Genomic DNA, 22,436 nt, shown 5'->3' with positions numbered 1-22,436 from the left:
AAGCATTCCAGAGTCTGAGCTATTCTTTTCTTAAAGTAAATCTCTTCCTGCCTAGAAGGAAACCTAGCAGTTTCTCAGAAAGACAACTAGCATGCCAGCAATTTGTAGCTATTTTTAGGTTTGACTGCAGTGAGCAGCACTGCTGGGGGCAGGTCCCTTAGGTGCTGTGCTCCTCGTTCCCTGCGACCACCATCTAAACTTGAGTTGGTGCTCTTGGACCTTGAGTTGCAAAGATGGATGGACTGAGAAGGTCATAGTCATGGGTTGCAGTGAATGGCTGCAGAGAGCAAGCCTTGAAGGCTCAATTGTTGAAGGGGGACAAACAAGGGTGCTGCACACCCCTAAAGAAAACTCAAAAGGGAGTTTTGGGTGCAGGGTTTTGGCAACGCCAAATTGCGAGCTCCCCTGATAACCCCACCACTCTGAAAGGGGAGGTGGGGGGAAAGACAGGGTTGAGCCAAAGCGCAAGAATCCATTGCTAATCCCTCCCCCTGATGAGAAGCCTCAGGCTCCGACTGTAAAGCGGTTAATGTCTGTTGACCCATTTGCCGTCTTGCCCTGAGCCCCCTAGTCCCACTTCACCTCACCAGGAAGCGAGCTTTGCTTGATTACATTTCAACACTTGCTGGATGCAGGGATTAGAGGGGTCTGGCAGCCCGCTCCCAACTCATAACATTACTATGTCAAATTGACCTCTGCACCAACTATTTCTTAGCAACTATTTCTTAACAAATGCAACTATTTCTTAACAAGGGTGACTTGGCTATAGAGGTGGAATAGGCATTAGCAACCACGCTTTGGGTTTGCACAGCTTGCACAAAGAGCTACAGTTGGTCAAGTTCCTTCTTCTGCAGAACTGTTACATTTGCAGGATCCTTTTCACCTTTTGCACCAGGTCATACTTATTATCTACTTGCAAATTTCTTCCACCTCTTTCCTTCTGATTTTATGTGCCTCTCTGCTAGGGGTGCCAACTTGGGGGTGGGTCTGAGCTCTTTGGGCCCCCCAAATGATTTTTTTGGCTGGGGCTGAGTTCCCATAATATTCAGGGGACAGAGGAGGCTGGGCACCAAGCCACAGTTCCCATGGCTGGTTTCTCTTCCTCCCCCCTGGATGTTCCTCTTTTTTGTGTGTATTATTTTTATTAATTTTACAATTTAGTATATTCATTTAAACAACCTGAAAATGTCAATGACTTCCCTTCTTCTTTTTCCATGGTTCATTTTGCATATTATAAATCCCTGCATATTTTACATAAACTAAACCATTCAGTATTCCATGATTGCAGCCATCAAAACTTGTTTACGCTGTCAAATTTATCTTAATGCTGCCAATGCTTTTAAGTGCACAGAATTATCCACCATACATTCAATAAACATTTTCCAATCTCTTATTCGATAGGTTAGGTCTGCAAGCTGCACATATTCTACCACTTTAAGTTGCCATCTTTCTTTAGTTGGGACCTCACTCGTTTTCCAGCCCCTGGCTCCTCCTCTTGGCATGATTCCAAGCATCATGCAGCATGTGGGACACTCAAGACATGCTGCCCGTGACATCACTTGCATGGTATCAGGACCTTTCCCCCCCGACCGCCACAGGAAGAGGAGGAGAAGCCAGGGTTCATGACACTTGGCCAAGTGATGTCACAAATACACACACACCAACTATTGTGTGTGTGATGTCACACATGTACACAACACCCCCCCCCAATTCTGCTTCATAAGTTCTGCCCATGAGAGATGCCTTCTGAGGGGCGAACTAGATGTCACATTAAACATGGTCCAGACAATTAATATAGTAGCAGGCATATAGGTAAAGGTAAAGGGACCCCTGACCATTAGATCCAGTTGTGGCCAACTCTGGGGTTGCAGCGCTCATCTCGCTTTATTGGCTGAGGGAGCCAGCGTACAGCTTCCGGGTCATGCGGCCAGCATGACTAAGCCACTTCCGGCGAAACCAGAGCAGTGCACGGAAACGCCATTTACCTTCCCATCGGAGCGGTACCTATTTATCTACTTGCACTGTGACGTGCTTTTGAACTGCTAGGTTGGCAGGAGCAGGGACCAAGCAACAGGACCTCACCCCGACGTGGGGATTCAAACCACCGACCTTCTGATGGGCAAGTCCTAGGCTCTGTGGTTCAACCCACTGCGCCGCCCGTGTCCCTAGTAGCAGGCATAGAGGGTTCCAATTTTCCTCTGGACTTCAGTGCATGCACAGAGGAGAGAGACACCTTCCCTTGTCCACTGCAGTCTTAACAGAAGTTGTTCTGCCAGAGCTGCTATGACTCCTAGAATGGTAGCCAATGAGAGTGGGGAGCAATGACAGATTTCCCTCTGGGGTAATAGTTGTTTCGTGGGGTGATGTGGGGCAGGGGGAGCAGAGCTTAATCAGGGCTAGACCAAGGGACAAAACTTTGGTTCCAGTTACTACAGGGGCCTGCCAGGCTGGTGTTGTACAACACAGCTAATGTGGATGGGACTGGGGTGGGTCAGGGTGGTGTCAAGTTTGTGGCTATCTGAATGCAGCAGCAGCAGAGGGGACTTGGCATTAGGACAAGCATATTAGCAATTGCTCTGAATATTCACGCAATCAAAATGTCGGTGGTTTTCAGTGGAATTTGAAACCAGCCTTTTCTCTCTTGATCTGTACTCCATATATGGAAACGTGGTTCATATTTCTTCCTTCTTTTTCACGCCCTTCCCTGGCCAAGTTCTATATAAGAATGGGCCCCACAGCCTGAGAACCCAACTTGCCACGGCAGAAAGCAGCATCCATCACCTCAACGGGACGGAGCTTGGGTAAGTTGGAGGTCGGGATGGGTGAATCTGACAGCTTTGGTCTCTTGCTGTCTTCCACATCAGTTGGCAGTTTTAAAATTAAAAAAAATCAGCATTTTAGTAAATTTCTACTAATTGACACATTTCTGCGAACATTTCTCCTTTTTATAATGCATTTTGCATGCTATTTTCATATACAAATGCATTTCTACACACTGTTTCCTAGTCCTTGCATTTCTCTTCACATTACTTGGCTGGTGAACTGCACTGCCAATCTGAAGAAATACATGCAAATCAGGTGGATTTCCCTTTGTATGCAAAGTGGAACGTATTTCCCCCACGTTCCTAGTTGAAGGTGGCCACCACCTCTCTTCTGACATTGTGGCTGCCAGATTTTTCACATATAAGGAAGCTCAGCCTTTGAGAAAACAGGAGTCTAGCGGCACTCCTTAGATGCTAGAACTCACGGCACATTGTTCCATGAATATTTCCTCAAAATCATGCAGCAGTTGTCTTCATAGAGATGACTCAGCCAGCCATAGTCCATCATTTTGTCTCTAGAGTGTCCTAAGGAAACAGTACAGAGGAAGGGAACTCTGCAGGTAAGAGGATGGGAAGGGAATAAAACTAGGATTGGTTGGCTCTGCCTGTCCTTGACTCTGGCTCCACCTATCACTGGTCTTCCTGCCTTCTGCCCTACCAGCCCCAATGGACACCAGCCTCCACTGGTCCACTTGACTCCATGATACAATCACCAACTTTAAGTTTTGGGTTCTCTCTTCTTTCTCTAATCTTCCCATTTATGATTTTAAGAACAGAAAATGCTGGTTTACTTCTTCCTGCTATCACAACATTCGCAATAAGTAAGGATAGGTTTTTAATTTGTTGCACATTTCCTTCCACAAAAGGTCAGCCAGAAGATGGGGGTTGCCACCTACCTTTGCCTTCTTGGTCTCCTGGTCTCCTATTCTTTCCCTGGAGGTGAGTGTTTTAACAATTATCTGGGAATTTCCCAAAAATCTTAATAGGGGCTAAGCATTTATGAAAATAAAAAGTAATTGTTATATTTCCAGGTGATGGTAACCAAGCTAAGGCTGTTGGAATAAATAATCAGGCAGTTGAAGCTGGTTCATTAGAATGAATAGGGAATTGCCCTACCAACCTCAGTCTGCCCTGAACCACTCCTCATATTCATATTGACAACCAGTCAGGGAGTGGCACTGCCTGTCATTGCTGCTGGATCCACCTTCTGTTGGTCTCCCTGCCTTCTGTCTCACCAATTCAACTGGACACTAACCACCTCTGAAAGCGCAAAGGTTTAAATTACCTGTGCTTCCTCACTGGAATAAGCAAAAGTACAAGTAAAGTGAGATTTCACATTAAAAATAGTCTTCTTACAACTTTTGTCCCACCCTCTTTTTCTTCCTTTACTCTTCTTTCCATACAGCAAGGGCCAGATACTGTTCCAGGGGTTGGCTGAGAGCGCTGGGCAACTGCTATGCATATTTTGATAGTCCAAAGTCATGGTCTCAAGCTGAGGTAAGAAGTTGGTTCTCACCAACCAAGCTGTAGCATAAGATATTGTTGTGGGTTGCACATGAGATGGGGAGGGCTATGTATGTGAGTTGTCCTGACACAATACCTGGCCAACATTTCAGATTGAGTTGATCACCTAACATGTTCAAGCAATGTGTTTCCATGGGAGCCACAAAGGCTTAATTAACAGTCAAGACTCCTCAAGGGTGGCAACTTAAATAAAATAAGGGGCGGGGAAGTGGCCATGTAAGCCCTGCTCTGCGCAATCGATCACAAGACATGGCACCCCCCCCCATTGGAATGGCAATGCCCATCACCTTTGGGAACCCGCCCCCTTAAATATTTTATTGGGGGGCTAAAGGGACCTTGGCCCAAAAGAGTTGGATCCTGTGGTCAGGAGGCCTGGCCTGGCCAGAATGTATTCACTCACCATTAGGAAGAGGCAAGTCATCTCACTTACTGAAAAGAATACAGTGGTACCTCAGGTTAAGTACTTAATTCATTCTGGAGGTCCATTCTTAACCTGAAACTGTTCTTAACCTGAAGCACCACTTTAGCTAATGGGGCCTCCTGCTGCTGCCGTGCCGCCGGAGCACAATTTCTGTTGTCATCCTGAAGCAAAGTTCTTAACCTGAGGTACTATTTCTGGGTTAGAGGAGTCTGTAACCTGAAGCGTATGTAACCTGAAGTGTATGTAACCCGAGGTACCACTGTAATGGTCTGCAGTGCCAAAATGGAAGGCGGTAGGTTTGTTTGTTTGGTGATTATCTGTGTTGCAGCAGAGGTCAAGCTAATATGAACTCAACATTCCAAAGCAAATCCCTCCAGCTCAAAACTCCTTGCATACATTTAAATGCCTATTTTCCTTTTCTGAAACAATCTCAACATTCTGTACGCAAAGGCTTCTGAATTTGGAGTTGTGAGAAAACCAACTTTGGTCTCCTCCAGAGGTCTTATTTCGTGAACCCTCATCCTGATTTGTTTGCACAAAGCTTACACAGAAGTTATGTGATATCCATTATTCACTGAACACTCAGTCTGATTTGCCTGAGGAGAGATGAATATTCATTCTTTCATTCATAAATTTTACAAGACTTATACACTGTTCAGTTTTTATTAAAACCCAAAGTGATTTACAAAAAATAACAATACAATAGCACTGTCAGTAACAAACAGTTAAAAAGAAGTATTTGAAACATTCAGGGGGAAAATAGAATCAATGAGAAGTCTAAAAACCAGTTTAAAACATACACCAACATTCTACATGTCTGGATAGGGTTGTCTAAAGAAAATGTTTTTAGAAGGTGCCGAAAAGAGTACAGGGAAGTCACGGCAACAAGCATTCATCCTAATTTTCTTTTGGGGTTTTTATCTGTTTCTTTTAAAAAGTAGGTTTGTTGGGCCACAGATTGGTCAAAGATAGACAGATGGACAAACAGACAGACCACATTCCAAAAGACAGAATAGATTAAGAACTTTGACATTACACATGATTGTTCACAGCTGGATAACTCCAACTGGGTGGGATATCACTTTTGAATTCTTACCTTAGTATGTTTCCGAGCACAATTCAAAGTGTTGGTGTTGACTTTAAAGCCCTAAACGGCCTTGGCCCAGTATACCTGAAGGAGCATCTGCACCCCCATCATTTAGCCCAGACACTGAGATCCAGCTAAAAGGGCCTTCTGGCAGTTCCCTCACTGCAAGTAGTGAGGTTACAGGGAACCAGGCAGAGGGCCTTCTTGGTAGTGGCGCCTGTCCTGTGGAATGCCCTCCCATCAGATGTCAAGGAAATAAACAACTATCTGACATTTAGAAGACATCTGAAGACAGCCCTGTTTAGGGAAGTTTTTAATGTCTGATGTTTTATCATGTTTTTAATATTTTGTTGGCTTGGGAGGTCCGGTCAGATGGGTGGGATATAAGTAATAAGTTGTTGTTATTATTGTTTTGTCTTGTTGTCTTTTTGATACATTGTGAACCACTTTGGGTACCATTTTGTGGGAAAGTGACCTACAGTTAAGCGGATGATGATAGTGGTGGCAGAAATACTTTAGTGCCTTCTCTATTCTCAGATTGCATGCCAAAGCTATGGCCGTGGGACCCATCTGGCTTCTATACTCACAGGGCAAGAGTCAGCCTTGGTGGCCAATTACATCTCCTCAAAGCAGAAGAGAAAATATAATGTCTGGATTGGTCTCTATGATCCCTATGAGGTGAGTTCCCTTCAATTACCCTATTCCAGGTCATCATCACAGCACAGTGGCTCCTTAGCAATGCCATCCTATCATCTCACAGGCTGCACCCCATAATTATTTCTCCAATATTTTACATAGGGGCCAGGCGTGCTGGGTTCCACCCCACATTAGGGGTGCCCACACATGCAACACGTTGCCTCTCACTGCCAACCCCCCACAGTGAACATTTTGTGGGTGCCTCAGCACCCATGGCCCTGCATAGATGGTGCTTATGGTAGGGGCTTCTTCGATACTGTCTCCATCATAGCTTGCCAGAGCTTCCTGCTGAGCAACCTCCTCTGAAGATCCTTGCACTGAGCTACAAACCTCCTTGGTCAAATGAGCTGTTCCTTCTCTTTCCTGCAGAACCGAGATTGGAAGTGGCTTGATGATTCATTCTTTAATTACAACAACTGGAACAGATGGGAGCCAAACAACGATGGCGGCAAGGAGTATTGTGTGGAGCTTAAACGTAGGACAGGTAGGGGAACTATTTGCATGCCTGAGAAAAAAGGCGTTTTCACCTTGAATGCTACATTACCCTCCAATTCCCTATAAATTTCCAACCTTTCTCAGGGTTGCATCTGACTAAATTGCACTGAAAATACCTCTGTCAATAGACCCAAATTAACCATCACTAAGGGACGCGGGTGGCGCTGTGGGTTAAAGCCTCAGTGCCTAGGGCTTGCCGATCGAAAGGTCGGCGGTTCGAATCCCCGCGGCGGGGTGTGCTCCCGCTGTTCGGTCCCAGCGCCTGCCAACCTAGCAGTTCGAAAGCACCCCCGGGTGCAAGTAGATAAATAGGGACCGCTTACTAGCGGGAAGGTAAACGGTGTTTCCATGTGCGGCTCTGGCTCGCCAGAGCAGCGATGTCACGCTGGCCACGTGACCTGGAAGTGTCTTCGGACAGCGCTGGCCCTTGGCCTCTTTGAGTGAGATGGGCGCACAACCCTAGAGTCTGTCAAGACTGGCCTGTAAGGGCAGGGGTACCTTTACCTTTACCTTTAACCATCACTAATTAAAGTCTATTGATTAGAAGGGATCCAATTATGAGTCAGATTTAACCTTCAATCAGGTGTTCGCTTGTAGAAATGTTTACAAATCAATTACTCTGTAGACCTGGCTAGCAGTGGTCCATTCATTCAGCATTTAGTGTCACTGCCCAACACACCAGGAAGCTTCAGCTGTAGCTCATCTGCATAGTTTAGTTGCATGTGTTTTATTTGCATGCATACTCATTTACATATTATATTCTGGAAACAGTGGTTTTTCAAGTGGGCCATGTCATATTATTTTCTACAGCATTTCTCTAAGAAGTGGTTAAAGTCAGATAAAGAAACAAAAGAAGGTGCCACATTAAAAAAGACCCGATTTCAGCTGCAAATTTTGAATCAGGAGCACACTTATGAGGTTGAAGTCAGGCAACCGTTGGATGGGCAACCCACATGGGGTCGGTCAGTTCTGGACAAGTCCATCCTGCACAATGTAGGGTTGCCGTACGTCCGGATTTTTCCAGACATGCTTGGGAATCAGGGCCTGAAAATGGCGTCTGGGCAGCAAAGCAGCAAAAAGTCTGGGGAAACCTGGACATATAGCAACCAGGACTATTTTCAAAGGAAAATGCTTCAAACATGCTTTAAAAGCTGAAAATTTGGGGTGGGGTGGTGTAAGGGAGATGTTCACACACAAAAAAACAACCCTCAAAAAGAGAAAAAAGCTCAGGCTGGTCCTCACTTGTTCCTGGTGCACCTTGCAATGCGTGCATGTTTGCCCAGATAGATGGCATGTGCGCAGAGCGGTGGCGGCTGCCGAAAGGAGCCGAGCATCCCAGACTCAGTGCAAGTCAGGAGGAAGCCCAGTTGGTGAGTGTCCCAAAGCCGCTTACCTTGAATAGGGTCCTGAACAGGGTTCAGGGAGGGAGGCGGTGCAAGGCCCAAGCAAAACGAAAAGAAAAGAGCTCAACAAGTTTGTCTGGATTTTTAGTATCTGAAATATACCCAAGTCAAATCCAAATCCTAACCCGTACTCCAAACCACATCCATTTGGTTATGTAATAATGGGCAAGAAATAGTAACTTTTGTCATGTCTTGAATTTTAGGTTTTCGAAAGTGGAATGATGAACCTTGTCACCATTTGAATACCTATATCTGCAAACAAGAGATTTAAAGGAGACTGGAGTTCCCAACTCTGCCTGCTTAGTGGATCTCTGAATTCCTTCCTTCCTCTCCCATCCCTCAAAAACAGCTCTTCTTCATTTTCAAAATAACCTCCTCTATAGAGCTACCTCTTTGGCCTTCCCATTCACTTCGAAGTTTCCTTGTTACTTCTGCAAAATATAATCCTAATAAACTCGCTTATGTGTATTCTCTTTTCACTGAATCCATCCTTATTGCTCCAGTTCCAAAAAAATATATCTGAAGACTGGGGAAGGGGTAATTCTTGCACTGGAGTTCCCGGAGAAAAGAAGCACATTGTACCTCTGGGGCTCCAGTCCAGCAGTGTCGCCGATACCTGACAAGGCACTCAGGGCAACACGTAGGTGAAACCTTTTATCCCAAACCTAAATTCTTTTCTCAGAGGTGCTCAGCAGAGCTGATACTAAAGCTGGGATTTTGAGAGCTGGGGACAGGGGAAAATGTAAGGGGATCCCAGACTACCTGACCAGTGCCAAATCCTGGGATGCTAAACCAGACACCCCTGCCCCAATTGCTCACCTGTAGGCCCTTCACTGTGCCAGACATGAGTGATTTTGTCTGACTGGAATGTGAACTTGAGCACTGACCTTGATTGTCTGGATGGTGGATAGAGAGATAGGGGTAAAGCAGTCTCTGACCTTTGCCTGGCTTGAAGGCAGTCTACTGTGCAAAGGCAAGAGTCCCCATCATCAACATCATCATCAATTATTATTTAAACCCTGCCCATCTGGCTGGGTTTCTCCAGCCACTCTGGGAGGCTCCCAACAGTATATTAAAAACACGATAAAACATCAAACATTAAAAACTTCCCTAAACTGGGCTGCCTTCAGGTGTCTTCTAAAACTCAGAGAGTTGTTTATTTTCTTGACATCTGATGGGAGGGCGTTCCACAGAGAAGGCCCTCTGCCTGGTTCTCTGAAGCTTTGCTTCTCACAGTGAGGGAACCACCAGAAGGCCCTCAATGCTGGACCTCAATGTCCGGGTTGGACGATGGGGGTGGAGATGCTTCTTCAGGTATACTAGGCCGAGGCTGTTTGGGCTTTAAAGGTCAGCACCAACACTTTGAATTGTGCTCGGAAATGCACTGGAAGCCAATGTAGGTCTTTCAGGACTGGTGTTATATAGTCTCGGCAGCCACTCCCAGTCACTAGTCTAGCTGCCACATTCTGGATTAGTTGTAGTTTCCAGGTCACCTTCAAAACCCCATGTAGCCCCATGTAGACTGCACTGCAGTGGAACTATTCCATCCTCTTTCCCTTCTGGCCCGAGCAACCAATGGCATGTTCTACCCAGGAGGTCATGTTTAGGACAATTGGTTAATGGTACATTGAAGTGGGCAGTGCTTTTTTCCTTAAAAATGTTTAGGAGTACTCTCATTTCCCTACTCATATTGAAATACTGCCCCTCAATGAGGCCAAACTTAGATTTACAAAATGTTTAGGGGTATGCGTACCCCCAGGTAAAAGCACTGGCAACAGGAGATATATAACATTCTTTGTATTGTATACTGTGAAACATGGTTGGAAATTTTCATGAGGTTAGAGAAAAACCTACCTGGTTAATCATTAACGGAGCTGGGCCTGGACTTTATCTCTGTGGGCTTAGTCACAAGATGATCAGCTCACAGTCACATGAAAGGGATTGCATTTCAGGTCTATGCATATGTTAATTGCAGGCATCCATGTCAGGTGTGGTGCCTTCTTTTAAATTCTGTGAGCAAAGCTTTTGAACCACATTTTTGGACTGGATAATTTTTATTTCAATGCAAGAGTCTGTTTTGTTCTTCCAGTGGCTTCCATGTGTGTCAAATCAATAATCTCAGCAGGTCATCTGTGAGGAAAGGTTGCCCTCAGTTCTGGTTTCCCTTGATTTCTCATTTCTCCAAACTTGAGTTCCTCACATTTCCACAACTATTGGTGAAAGGTTTGGGGGGTTTTTTTTTGGCCGGGGCGAGGAAATTCACCAGCACTTTCACAAACATTTCTTCTAACGTGCACATGTCGGCATTCAGTGTTTCCCAACCTACAAAGTATTGATCTGAAATATAATATAGTTTTGCACATTATTTTCACCAACACATGTTTTTTAATGTGCTGTCTTCAGTTATATATGCATTACGCTGCTTGGCCACCAATCTGTATTTCAAAACCTGGAGAAGTGCCAAGGTCTAAAGGATGGCTGTTTTACAGCAGTTGTATTATTTTGGAAAGTGCAAATTAGGGAGATATGCTTCAAACATAGTGTGAATTGAATGTCTTCTCCATCCCTTCTGCAGTCAATCCTGCAGTGGTACATGTGGATATCAATGAAGGTGCAACCAGTGTGGGCTTACTCAGCTCTGCCCTGCTACTTCTCCTCATGCAGTTCAGCACAGGATCTTGTGTGCCTTGTTCAGGATGTGGGTAAGGTTAAACAGGTGTGCCAGTTTTAGTTTCTGTCTGTTTCTCATCCTACCCCCATCTTTAATTCAGCTCTCCACATCTGCACATCATTGTTTTTTTAAAAAAATATTTATGTAGATTCATCAGCATTTTAGTGTGAATTTATCCCAATATACAGTGGTCCGTACTTAACCTGAAACTGTTCTTAACTCAAGCACCACTTTAGCTAATGGGGCCTCCTGCTGCCGCCGCGCCGCCGGAGCATGATTTCTGTTCTCATCCTGAAGCAAAGTTCTTAACCTGAAGCACTATTTCTGGGTTAGCGGAGTCTGTAACCTGAAGCGTATGTAACCTGAGGTACCACTGTAAGCATGTTTTTAAAAAGCAATTTCCCCCAATACAATGCATTTTTACACTAATCTATGAATTTGTATGAACAATAGTTTTGGGATTTTTTTATATACGTTACCTGAGGACAGCATTGCAAAATTCAGAGAAGTGTGAGTTTCAAAGGTTGGCTGTGTTTCAGCTCATGAATTGTTTTTAGAAAGTGTGAGTAGGCCTGGTTTTCATTTTGAACTGAATTGAACTTCTCTCCCATCCTCAGTCTTGGTTAAGCAATAGGCAAACCGGGCGGGGGGGGGGGGATGCTGGGTGGTGGCTGGAGTGATGGAGTGACATCAGGCAGAGGCATAAGACTATAGGCTTATAGAGGTGTAAGAAAAATCTAACCCAGGGAAGCTGCTCAGGGAGATCTTTGACACTGATGTGTGTCTCTGTGCTGTGACATTTAGGTGTAATAAAACCTGTGACCTGACTATCCTAGTGATTGTGACCATTTATGCAAAAGAGAAGAGAGCTAGGAAAATGGACATGGGGCCATTAGATGCACCAAGCCCATGCACGCAAAGTAAAACAACATGGAGGATGTCCAGCTAGTGCTCAGTATTGTCCCTTATTCATGTCTGTTATGTTCAGTTAAAACAAGTCTGCGAAAGGACTGGGCAACTTGCTATTGTTGAATTGCCATCTTTTGATATTGCTTAATGCTTCCGATCCTTGAATTTGCATTTGTATGTTAGCAAATTGTCGGTTCCTCATTTGGAAACACTGACTTTGGGGTGGGGCGGGGAATGTGTGCCTGAGAATATTGAACAGCTTTTTCTTAACTAGAAGCTCTAGGCAGCATTTTCCTGGGGCAGGAATCTGGTTTAAAATTTAGTGTAGCATTCCAGAACATGGTGCTGGTCAGGTTAAATGGGATTCCCTTGCAATTTCCCAGTGTGGTGTAGTGGTTAGGAGTGGTAGTCTCGTAATCTGGTGAACTGGGTTCGCGTCTCCGCTCCTCCACATGCAGCTGCTGGGTGACCTTGGGCCAGTCACACTTCTCTGAAGTCTCTCAGCCCCACTCACCTCACAGAGTGTTTGTTGTGGGGGAGGAAGGGAAAGGAGAATGTTAGCCGCTTTGAGACTCCTTAGGGTACTGATAAAGTGGGATATCAAATCCAAACTCTTCTTCTTTCCCTGTCCTCATTTTGTGGCTTCTAAAATTCTGGATTTCATATCAACTGCGCTGAGCAGCTCTAAGGAAAGGTGTTTGTTTTGGGGAATGAAATTTGTGGTGACATCTGGATTTGAGTGCCTTGTGTGTTGTGAACAGCAGTGCTAGACACAGTGAGAGTTAGACACAGCACCCCCCTGTTCCTGGGACTCTCATGCAAAGAGTGCCTCCTCATCATGAGATTTGTGCTCTGAGAACTGGTGCTGTAAGGACTGATGGGATGAGAAGGACAGAATCATGACAAGAAATATATGCATAAGAGATGATTAGGATTACATTGTATTGAAACCTATCTTGGAAATAATGGATGAGAGTTGATCACTGAGGGGCTGGAGAGGAGGTAATGATTCCAGAGAGCTGTCCATCAATCACAGAAGGCACAGTTGGGAATGACAGTTGCTGGCTTAGAGTTTTTTCTTGCAGATGTAGCTGTTGAGTTGGTTGCAGTTTCTATCATTCCACTTCACAAAACTGTAAACGGTTTCTTTAAAAGAGAACAAATGACAGAATTAGGTCCAGAAGTTAGGAGGCACGTGAAGAATAAATAGTCCAGATTAATTTTGCTTTCTGATCTTAGATTTTCTACATCCCTTAGTCAACACTTTCCCTATGGTGAGGAGAACACACAACTCAGACTTTAGCCTGGCAACCAGTTTTCAGAATACAACATGAATGTGATGGTGGTGGTAATGGTGGTTGCTACAAATTGCATACCACCCTTCATCTAAATATCCCAGGGCAGTTGTCACATACAATTTACTATGCAGATAGGCTGTAACTGAACCCTTCTACATTGTGGTATGTTGGAAGTGACCCTAAATGCTGAACACATAAGTCACTGCTGTTCCACTCTACAGAGTAATTATCTTTGCTGTAAAGAAACAAATACCTGACTGACAGTTGTATCCAACTAACTCACACTCAGAGTAGACTCCTTAAAATCAATGGACTTTCATAAAATACTAACCTGGGTCTGTTGATTTTGATGGAACTATTTTGAGTATGACTTACAGAAGTAGGACATTGATGGAGAAGTGTGTGGCCATGTGGAACTCAACATCTAATTGTTATTTTGTCAGACCTTGCAAATGGTTTCCTTACCTGGGAAATATAGGAGCTCCACACAATGCTCATAAGGGGCCCAGTCGTCTGGTGTGGTTGGGTACCAGGATTTGTAACCTTCGTCGAACTTGTAGACTGATCCATCAGGCCACCTCCAACGCCCATTCTGCAAGATTGAGACATTATAGATCATGTAAGTAAGGAAATGAGGAGCCTGGTGTCAATATTATCTGGATATGTTGGTCAGTGGGAAGGTAGTGCCAGCTATGAATGAGTCAGAGGAGGATCTGCATTGAAAATAATATTGATGTAACATGTGGGGTTCATTCTTGGATATTTTTATATACGGAAGGAGTGGTGATGCTAAGAAGCCACTACTCTATGACAATGACTTGGAATAGAGCAAGTGAAGGCAACTCACGTAATGAAGCCCAATCCATACGTTGCTTTGTTCTTGCTGGGACGCGGAGATGTGCTTGGCAATCAGGGCTGTCTCATCCACATTAAGGATAGAGGCAAGGTGGGCCCTATGGCCATAGCTATGGCATGCAGTCTAAGAATGGAGAAAGAATGAAAGACGTTTTGTCACAACCGCCACCAGAACATGTTTCTTTATATACCACTTTTACAAAAAGTCATTCCCAAAGTGTCTCACAACACATCAGATAACAACAGTTCAAAAACCATATCTCACTAAGAGGAATGATGCAGAGTTTGTGGGATATCAACATTTTTATTTATTTCTCTGAAATTTGACTTTCAAGAGGCAAGTCTTACTGGTAGACTGTAAGAAATTAGTGTCACATACCACGTTGCCGGGCTTAAACTTTGGTGCACTAATGGCACCTCCAGATCGACAGCATTTCACATGAGGAATTCAAGCACATAACAGGAAGTGTAGGTTTGCACAATTAATCCCCTTAAATAAATAAATGAACAAATGTAGGAACATGTTCCTGCCCCCTCATCTAGGATGAATGCAGGATGAGTGGTCAATTAATAGGTCATCTGGAGAAACCCTAAGCCGGTCTTCCAACAAACCCATTTTTTTTTAATGTAGAAATTTTAGGTGGAAGCATTTTTATGCAGAATGTTGAAAAAGCTGCAAAAGGTTACAGAAAGGGAGTATTACATTTAAATAGAGGCAAGGAAATTTGAACTTGGGAGATTTGCTTTGCAATGCCTAATTTATTTTAACTTGAGCTCGGGAACCCAAATGATCAGCACTGAATCCTTTCACAACACTGCAGACCACACAGCATGCACTGTGATGTCACCCTTGCACCGAAAAGTTGCAGGGGTGCAGTACATACGTAATGTTTGGTAAATTCCCTTTGGAATTAGGTCACTGGGTGCTTTTTGACATTGTAAAAATACTATTCTGCAAATATATAGGCTGAGCATAGGCAGAGGATCAAACACTCCCATAGACTGCCCATATCTACAGTTCATACATGAGTTCTCTAGGGAGACAGCCAGAGCCATGAAATGTTTTGCGAACCCAGTCTCAGATCTGTTTCAGAACTGCAGTCTATCCTACTTTTCCACACAAAGATTTCTTCCCTCTTCTCCTGGTGGGAGGGGAGGATTTGGCATAACTGTCACCTTCACAGCTCCCACGGAGATGCTTCACTGGAACATAAAGTGACCAACTCTCTTTTGTGAAGTCTGAGATGCTGGATAGATATTGTTCCAGGGCAAGGATAGCCCTGCTCACAGAATCTGATAGGAACCCAAAAGATGTAAATTATAAACATTAGGGAGAACTTTCTGTCAGCAAGATCTGTTTGACAGTGGAAAGCTGTGGCCTCTCTTTCCGTGGAGGTTTTTAAGCCAAGGTAGGATGGCCATCTGTCATGGATGCTGTGGTGATCACACAGGGTCCCCGGATGTTTGACGGTCTATTGACCCTGTGCCACCACTGAGATTGCCTCTTCGCTGCCACCACCCCGTTTCTCTTCGGGGACACACGGAGTCCAGACAGTTGTTAACATTAACAAATAATCAAGTTTATTTGTATAAGCATGAACAAATAACAACTTCAAACTTGATTATTCCAATTATCTATCTGACTCCACCTAACAATTCCTCTCACTCTCTCACCACACAACTTGACCAACCCACAGGCTATTCCTCCCTCTTACTTCTCCAACTCCCAACACTCAACTAACTTCCACACACCTCCGACTCTAACTTTTACTCCTCCCCTTGCATTCTCTCTGGCCAATCACATCACACTCATTTAACCCTTTCCTTATGACCCACCTGGGAGGCAAATGCCACAGATGCTTTAGTTGAGATTTCTACATTGCAAGGGTTTGGACTAAATGACCCTTGAAATACCTTCCAATTCTATGATTCCATGATTCTATTACATTTTGCTTGAGGAGAAATATTTCTTACCTCAGCATCTCTCCATGACAACTTGGTATCAAAATATCCATAGCAATTGCCCTGGTTTTGCAGCCAGCCATCAGGACAGGACAGGGCCTTGGCTATGAGGAGAAAGGAACAAAGTAATAAGATGGTTTTTCTTTATGTGAAATCTTATTTTAGCTACACTGCTAAAAGGGGTGACTGCTTTGAGCAATCACAGATAATTTTGAAACCAATGAATATAGGCCTAACCTAAACCATTGCTCTAATAGCCTTAGCTGGGTAGCCATTGCTTGAAAATATAACAAGCACTATTGATATAATGCCACTTAACCCAGATAAAGATTTCTACAGCTCCTCTCATACTTTTTTGGTCTCATGGCCTGCCTCAAATATGAGCTATGTAGACTGAAAGGGGCAAGGCAATGTAAAACTGCAGAAAGAGAGACATGCAGGCAGAGGATAAAAGTGTGTCTGGCAGAGTGTGAAAGAAGGAATGTCCCCAAGGAGGGAATAGAGAACTGGCTGGAGACACCGAGGAGAAACAACAGCTGAGGATAAGAAGAGCAGCACAGGTTAAAAGCATGAAACAGAAAGATAAGGAGGCGGAGGAGGTTATATGCGAGGGAGGTTATATGCAGAGGGAAGGGGAAAAGTGAAGCAAGGAGAGAAATAGATTGAGAAAATAAGAGAAACTTTTTTACTAGGAATTCTAGGTGCAGAAATACCAAAGGAGCAGAAAAGACTATTCATGTATGTGACGACAGCTGCACAAATACTATTGCCCCAGAGATGGAAGGAAGATAAAGTTCCGACCAGAGAAGAATGGTTGATAAAGATGATGGACTACGCTGAAATGGCGAAAATGACTGGGAAGATCAGGAATCAAGAAGATAATACATTTAATAAAGAATGTGGGGGATTTATAAGTTACCTTGAAGAATACTGCAAACAATTAAAAACATTGGCAGAATTATAACAACACTTGTAACGTAACAAGTGCTATGGTATGAATTGAATTTTAAGAATAAATGGAGAACATTATATGATGCAGGTGGGTAAAGATTAACAATGGAAGCCATGGAGGAGTAGAGGGAAGTCTAAGGATTCAGGGAATCCTATATTTTTATGATTTTGATTTATATTTGAGTGAAAATGTTAAATTTAAAACTGAATTATTATTATTATTATTATTATTATTATTATTATTATTATTATTATTGAGAAAACAAGAGAAGCAGAAAGATGGTAAGGGCAAGAATAAGCAGTAGCAAAGGAGGATTCTTATTCCAGCAGAGCCCAGATGTGATGGATGGCCAAGATGGCTCTTCAGTCACTGAATGGAGAACCAAAATATTCAAAGAGTGCAATAGGATTGTCATTTGGTGAACAGTGCTCTTTCCTTGAGGATATGTTTGAAAGACAATATTATCTTGGAAGCTTTCTCAGAGTAACATTATCTCAAACTTGACATTGCTAAGCAAGCTTGAATTCCTGAATTGTGATAGTAACTAGGATTACAACCCAAGAAGGGTTGATATAAAGACTAAGATAGTAAGGGAATATTAATCATAGTTCTCTTGTGTCTGCATTCTTGATTGCCTGCCTTAATATTATGACTTAGACTTTAAAAGGGGGAATAAATGAATTAATTATATTTATATGGATACCTGAAGGACTAGGGGTAAATAGTTTGCATTGGGTAATTCTCAAAAATTGGTTAAAATGCTCACCTCCTGGAAAAGAACTGGAGACCAGGACTCCAAGAAGACAACAGGCGAAGGAGGTGACAAATCCCATCTTGTGGTAGACCTTTTGTGGAAGAGGAATGTACAGTGAATTCAACAAATACCTCCACTGATTGCCATTCATCCCAAGTGGTGATGGAAGGAAGGAGGACTTAAACATTGTCTACTCTTAAAACCACAATTCTACTTTATTTGAACTTCTAAGAACTATGAAGATTAGAGAAAGACGAAAGAAACAAAAGCTTGAGGTTTATCAGTGTTGACGATTCATTGAGCTATAGAATGTTGAGATTAGAAGGGACCTTGGAGATCAGATGCTCATTTGAGGAATCTCCAACAATAAGCATTTCTATTAACACCTTCCCCAAGTACATCATTTTTGTATGCGTTACACAGCTGAAGAAATTCTACGAGAAATTCAACTGTGTTGAAAAATTCAAAGAGATACAAATTTCAAAGGGTGGCTATGTTTCAGCTCTCATATTGTTTCAGATAGTGCAGATTCAATAAGTATGTCTTTAAATGGAATCTGAACTGAATTTCTCTCCCATCCCCAACCCCACCTCCAACTTACCCAGGTTCAGTCCTTTTGAGGTGATGGATAACTCTTTCCACAGGCAAGCCTGACTCCCAAGTTGACTGCCTTAATTATTATATGAAGCTTTGTCAGGTCAGAGGCAGGGGAAAGGAGGAAGGAATTCCAGCCTTTTAGACATGCATAAAGTACAGATGACGAAGGAAAGGCTGTACTTCAAATACTCATAAAAACACATGATTGGTTGCATGAATGTCCCTAGGTATTTATGTGAAAGGTGATGGAAAAGTAAATATTCTAAATACAATATAAAAGACTTAACTAGAATCGAAGAACAGGTCTACCATCTGGAGATAAACCCAAATTCGGGAGGGGCACTTCCTTCACCACTTTCTATTTTGAAACTGAAAGGTGTCAGTGAAGGGGAGTGCTGAGTCTGCTCAAAGAGCACACCCTCATTTCAGGTAGTGCAAAGTTGACCTGTAACAAGACTGGCCCGCATCCTTCATAAAGGGAGAGACTGCCTTGGAATATTTCCCAGAATCCTCTGCCACATGCAAGACGTTCCCTAGCAGATGAGTCAACGTGGCAAGAATTCCATAAAACCCAAACTGTGGAAACCACTCATGTTATTCATGTTTAAAATTGGGGCTTGGCGAGGTCTAGTTTTTACATGAAAATGGGAAATATCTGAGGGGAGCTAAACTCCTCCCTCCTCTTTGCTTCCTCATGCTATTTAACTCCACCCTCCTTGGCTCATTTCTGAGATTGGGATATAAGTACCTGTGGTGATGGAGGGTGGGGACTGTTCTACTTCTTCTACTACTACACACACACACCCTTGTTTTCTTCTTCTTTAGATGCTATTTTTCCTACCTGGCTTATTTGAGGGCAGCTCCAGCAGAGTGGAAGGCAAGGTTCCATCCAAATGGAAGCTGGAGACACAAACTGGGGTTCTGGAATGCTTTCTTTGGTTGTGCACCTGGTAGCTCTCAGTGGCAGCCATGTTGTCTCCATAATACACTAGGACAGGCATGTCCAACTCTCTACAGACTGTGATCTACTCCCAGTATATAAAGAAAACTGGCAGTGATCTACTGATTGCCGATTGTTGTTGAGCTTTTTTTTAGGGGGGAGTAAGCAGAGTTGTTGAGCTTTCTTTTTAGGGGGGTAACAGTTGTTCAGCTTTTATGGAGATGGATTGCATGACATTGATCGCACAACAGTCTGCTGACCTTCCTCCTTTCCCCACTCTGATGCCAACGCTGGAAATACAACCTTTCGAAGCTGTACTGGCAGCAAAAAATGGGACATAGTACTGGGGGTGGGGCACATTATGATCGCTCAGGAACAAATGGGTGATCACTTCTTTTACTCCCACGATCGACCAGGAGCACCCCAACAATCTACCTGTTGATCATGGTCGTCTGGTTGGACATTGCTGCACTAGGAGTTTCGTGAACAGACATGGTCTTCTGTAGAACACCACAAAAACATTGACGTTTCCATGATTTTTTTTTTTGGGGGGGGAGTAGTAATCCCTACCCCCACCCCAAGTGCCCCTTATCCTCTGGGGCATAGTAAAAAGAAAAGAAGGCTGGTGGCCACTGGGGCCAAAAGAATTTTAAAAACTGGGTATCCTTAAGGGTATTAAATGTGGGTACAGGGTTGACAATCCGTTTTACTGAGATGTCAACTGTATTCTAAAATCTGGGTTTACACAATAATGCACACCCCACAGATGACTTAAACAGTATTTGATGTCTTACATGTCTTAACCCATCAAGGATAAAAAGAATATTGCTGATGTTTCAAATTGCCTCAAAAGCAGTATTTTTTTTTAACGGATTCCATATTTATGCAGTACCAGAGGTCAGCAGGGTACCTCCCCCAAAGAGTGTTTACCCTTTGGGTCATAACTTAGGGGAGTTGCAGGGGGAAGACTGTGTCACCCACCATCAGTTAGGAATGGAATTGTTGGTCAGGTCATGGGAGAAAACAGGTCTGATTCAAGATGCACCTAGGTGAAGGAAGTTTGGTTTTACAGGGCCCCCCCGGGTGGGAGGTAGGGGGAAGGAGAGCATTTACAGAGCTAATATATTTTGATGGTTTCAAGGAAGCATGCTGGGAAGAAAGCAAATAGGCTGGACTAATACATTTAAGAAGGATTGAAACCGGTGCATTTGATCACAATGTGTTCTTTCCCCCTCTTTGTTTAAAGGACTTGGCACCACTTTTATGAGTTACTTTTATGGGCTTTATATCAACTTTGCAGATGTAGATAGTTAATGTTTTAACTGCTGTTTATGGCTAAGGGTGTTCATCAAATATGGGCTAGACTTATGAATACTGAGGCACACATGGAAGCTATGCCGTCAGAGCACCTATAATGCTTCCTTGTTGAAATAGTCAGAGTCTAAAGGTCAAGACATTTTGGCAGGCTAAAAGCCTGACTGGTAAAGGAAGCAGTGCTAGAACCTTTTGAGATCTCCCTCTACCTGCAGGAGGCTTGGGGTCACATCAACCCTGAAAACAATGGAGAATTGTTTCTGAAAGGGTGTATCTTGTTTCATTTTACCAGTACGGAACCGAATTCTGAGTGAGGGGGAACTGGCAAGCTGTGAGAGAAAAGGACAAATCAAAATGCAGAAAATTTGGCATGTTGGGGGTGGGGTGGTCAAAAAGAGATTGGAACTCAGCAATAGTTCTCACTTCTTCTTTACTTAATTTTCAGGTGGCATAGGAAACCATTCCTAAACAGCACTGTTTTGTACAGCTCTGGAGATACTATTTACCAAATTTGGCATGATAGTTTCTGAGATCAAGGAATGGGGTTTGGTCCATGTTTGGATACCATTGGACACCAACTTGAATCCAAAAGGTGGACTGGGACCTTCAAAATTGCACATATTTTGAGACCTCTTGAGATAACCCAACTGTCATGCTGTCACTGGAGGAATCTTCTCCAGAGGGGGATGTGGCACTAGCTGAAGTAAAAGTTCTAGTGGAGCAGGCTCTGTCAATGAACAGTGAGATGTACCAGGGAAGCTAGGACCTTCAGGGATCATAAAAGGTAAAGGTAAAGGGACCCCTGACCATTAGGACCAGTCATGACTGACTCTGGGGTTGGGGCGCTCATCCTGCTTTATTGGCTGAGGGAGCCGGCGTACAGCTTCCGGGTCATGTGGCCAGCATGACTAAGCTGCTTCTGGCAAACCAGAGCAGCACATGGAAACACCGTTTACCTTCCCGCCGGAGCGGTACCTATTTATCTACTTGCACTTTGACGTGCTTTTGAACTGCTAGGTTGGCAGGGGCAGGGACCGAGCAACGGGAGCTCACCCCATCGCGGGGATTCGAACCGCCGACCTTCTGATCGGCAAGCCCTAGGCTCTGTGGTTTAACCCACAGTGCCACATAGCACCTCCCTATTTCTTTCGATTAGAAGTAGAGTGTGCCACCCTCAACCAAACCCGTCAAAACTGCACTGATTTTAACTAGTAATGAAGGGTTTGTATATTGTAGTTTACTGAGCAAGATTAAATAAATATATATATTATTTTTGCTAAGAATTAAGAAACCCCTATCCATTTATCAATCTTTTTATCTTTTGTTTTTTAAGACTTGCTGGGCAATCCTAGATACTGTCTGCTAGTGTCTGCTATATATTTTGGAATGTTGTTCCGCTAGCCACCTGTCCACCAGTCAGACAGCCCTTGAAATGTCATCACCAAAACTGGCACAATGGTTTCTGAGATGGAGGAACCATTTCTCATCTATGCTTAGAAACTGCCAGATGCCATTTTGAATCAAATGGCAGACCAAGCCATTATGAACTGCCCTAGTCTGGACCCCTGGAGATGTTGTTGTCATCCAAATTTGTGTGACAGTTCCTGAGATGGTACAGTGAGTGCTGGTCTACTTTGGAAACCATCATATGCCATTTTGAATCAAGATGTTGGACAGAGGTATTCCAAACTGCACTGATTTGAACTCTTTTGAATATATTATCTCCAGGATGAACA

General features: G+C 43.6%; 2 protein-coding genes across 2 annotated transcripts; one reads left to right on the top strand and one right to left on the bottom strand.

Annotated features, from left to right (window-relative positions):
• The first annotated feature begins 2,712 nt into the window (after positions 1–2,712).
• On the top strand, positions 2,713–8,916 carry LOC310662296 (C-type lectin BfL-2-like). Its single transcript, XM_083409080.1, has 6 exons — positions 2,713–2,801; positions 3,689–3,761; positions 4,228–4,319; positions 6,392–6,532; positions 6,920–7,034; positions 8,652–8,916. Exons 2-6 carry the CDS (start codon positions 3,701–3,703, stop codon positions 8,717–8,719), a joined length of 477 nt encoding a protein of 158 aa, XP_083265206.1. The 5' UTR covers positions 2,713–2,801; positions 3,689–3,700; the 3' UTR covers positions 8,720–8,916.
• Positions 8,917–11,504: 2,588 nt separating this feature from the next.
• LOC310662682 (struthiocalcin-1-like) lies at positions 11,505–18,839 on the bottom strand. Its single transcript, XM_083409628.1, has 6 exons — positions 18,451–18,839; positions 17,862–17,940; positions 16,156–16,247; positions 14,174–14,305; positions 13,792–13,918; positions 11,505–13,174 (listed from the first exon to the last, which is right to left on the bottom strand). Exons 2-6 carry the CDS (start codon positions 17,926–17,928, stop codon positions 13,095–13,097), a joined length of 498 nt encoding a protein of 165 aa, XP_083265754.1. The 5' UTR covers positions 17,929–17,940; positions 18,451–18,839; the 3' UTR covers positions 11,505–13,094.
• Positions 18,840–22,436: the final 3,597 nt, after the last annotated feature.

This window comes from Podarcis tiliguerta, assembly GCF_965153285.1.
Source record: "Podarcis tiliguerta genome assembly, chromosome: 13".
In the NCBI taxonomy this organism is placed as follows: domain Eukaryota; kingdom Metazoa; phylum Chordata; class Lepidosauria; order Squamata; family Lacertidae; genus Podarcis; species Podarcis tiliguerta.
Note: the sequence above shows the minus strand (reverse complement) of the source record. Positions and strands in the feature narration are given on the sequence as shown.

Coding starts and splice junctions, on each gene's coding strand:
- LOC310662296 (XM_083409080.1), top strand. CDS start 3,701: ATGGGGGTTGCCACCTACCTTTGCCTTCTTGGTCTCCTGGTCTCCTAT. Junction 3,762..4,227: donor CTCCTATTCTTTCCCTGGAG/GTGAGTGTTTTA, acceptor CTTTCCATACAG/CAAGGGCCAGATACTGTTCC. Junction 7,035..8,651: donor GGAGCTTAAACGTAGGACAG/GTAGGGGAACTA, acceptor CTTGAATTTTAG/GTTTTCGAAAGTGGAATGAT.
- LOC310662682 (XM_083409628.1), bottom strand. CDS start 17,928: ATGGGATTTGTCACCTCCTTCGCCTGTTGTCTTCTTGGAGTCCTGGTC. Junction 16,248..17,861: donor CTCCAGTTCTTTTCCAGGAG/GTGAGCATTTTA, acceptor TTCTCCTCATAG/CCAAGGCCCTGTCCTGTCCT. Junction 14,306..16,155: donor TGTCATGGAGAGATGCTGAG/GTAAGAAATATT, acceptor CTCCATTCTTAG/ACTGCATGCCATAGCTATGG.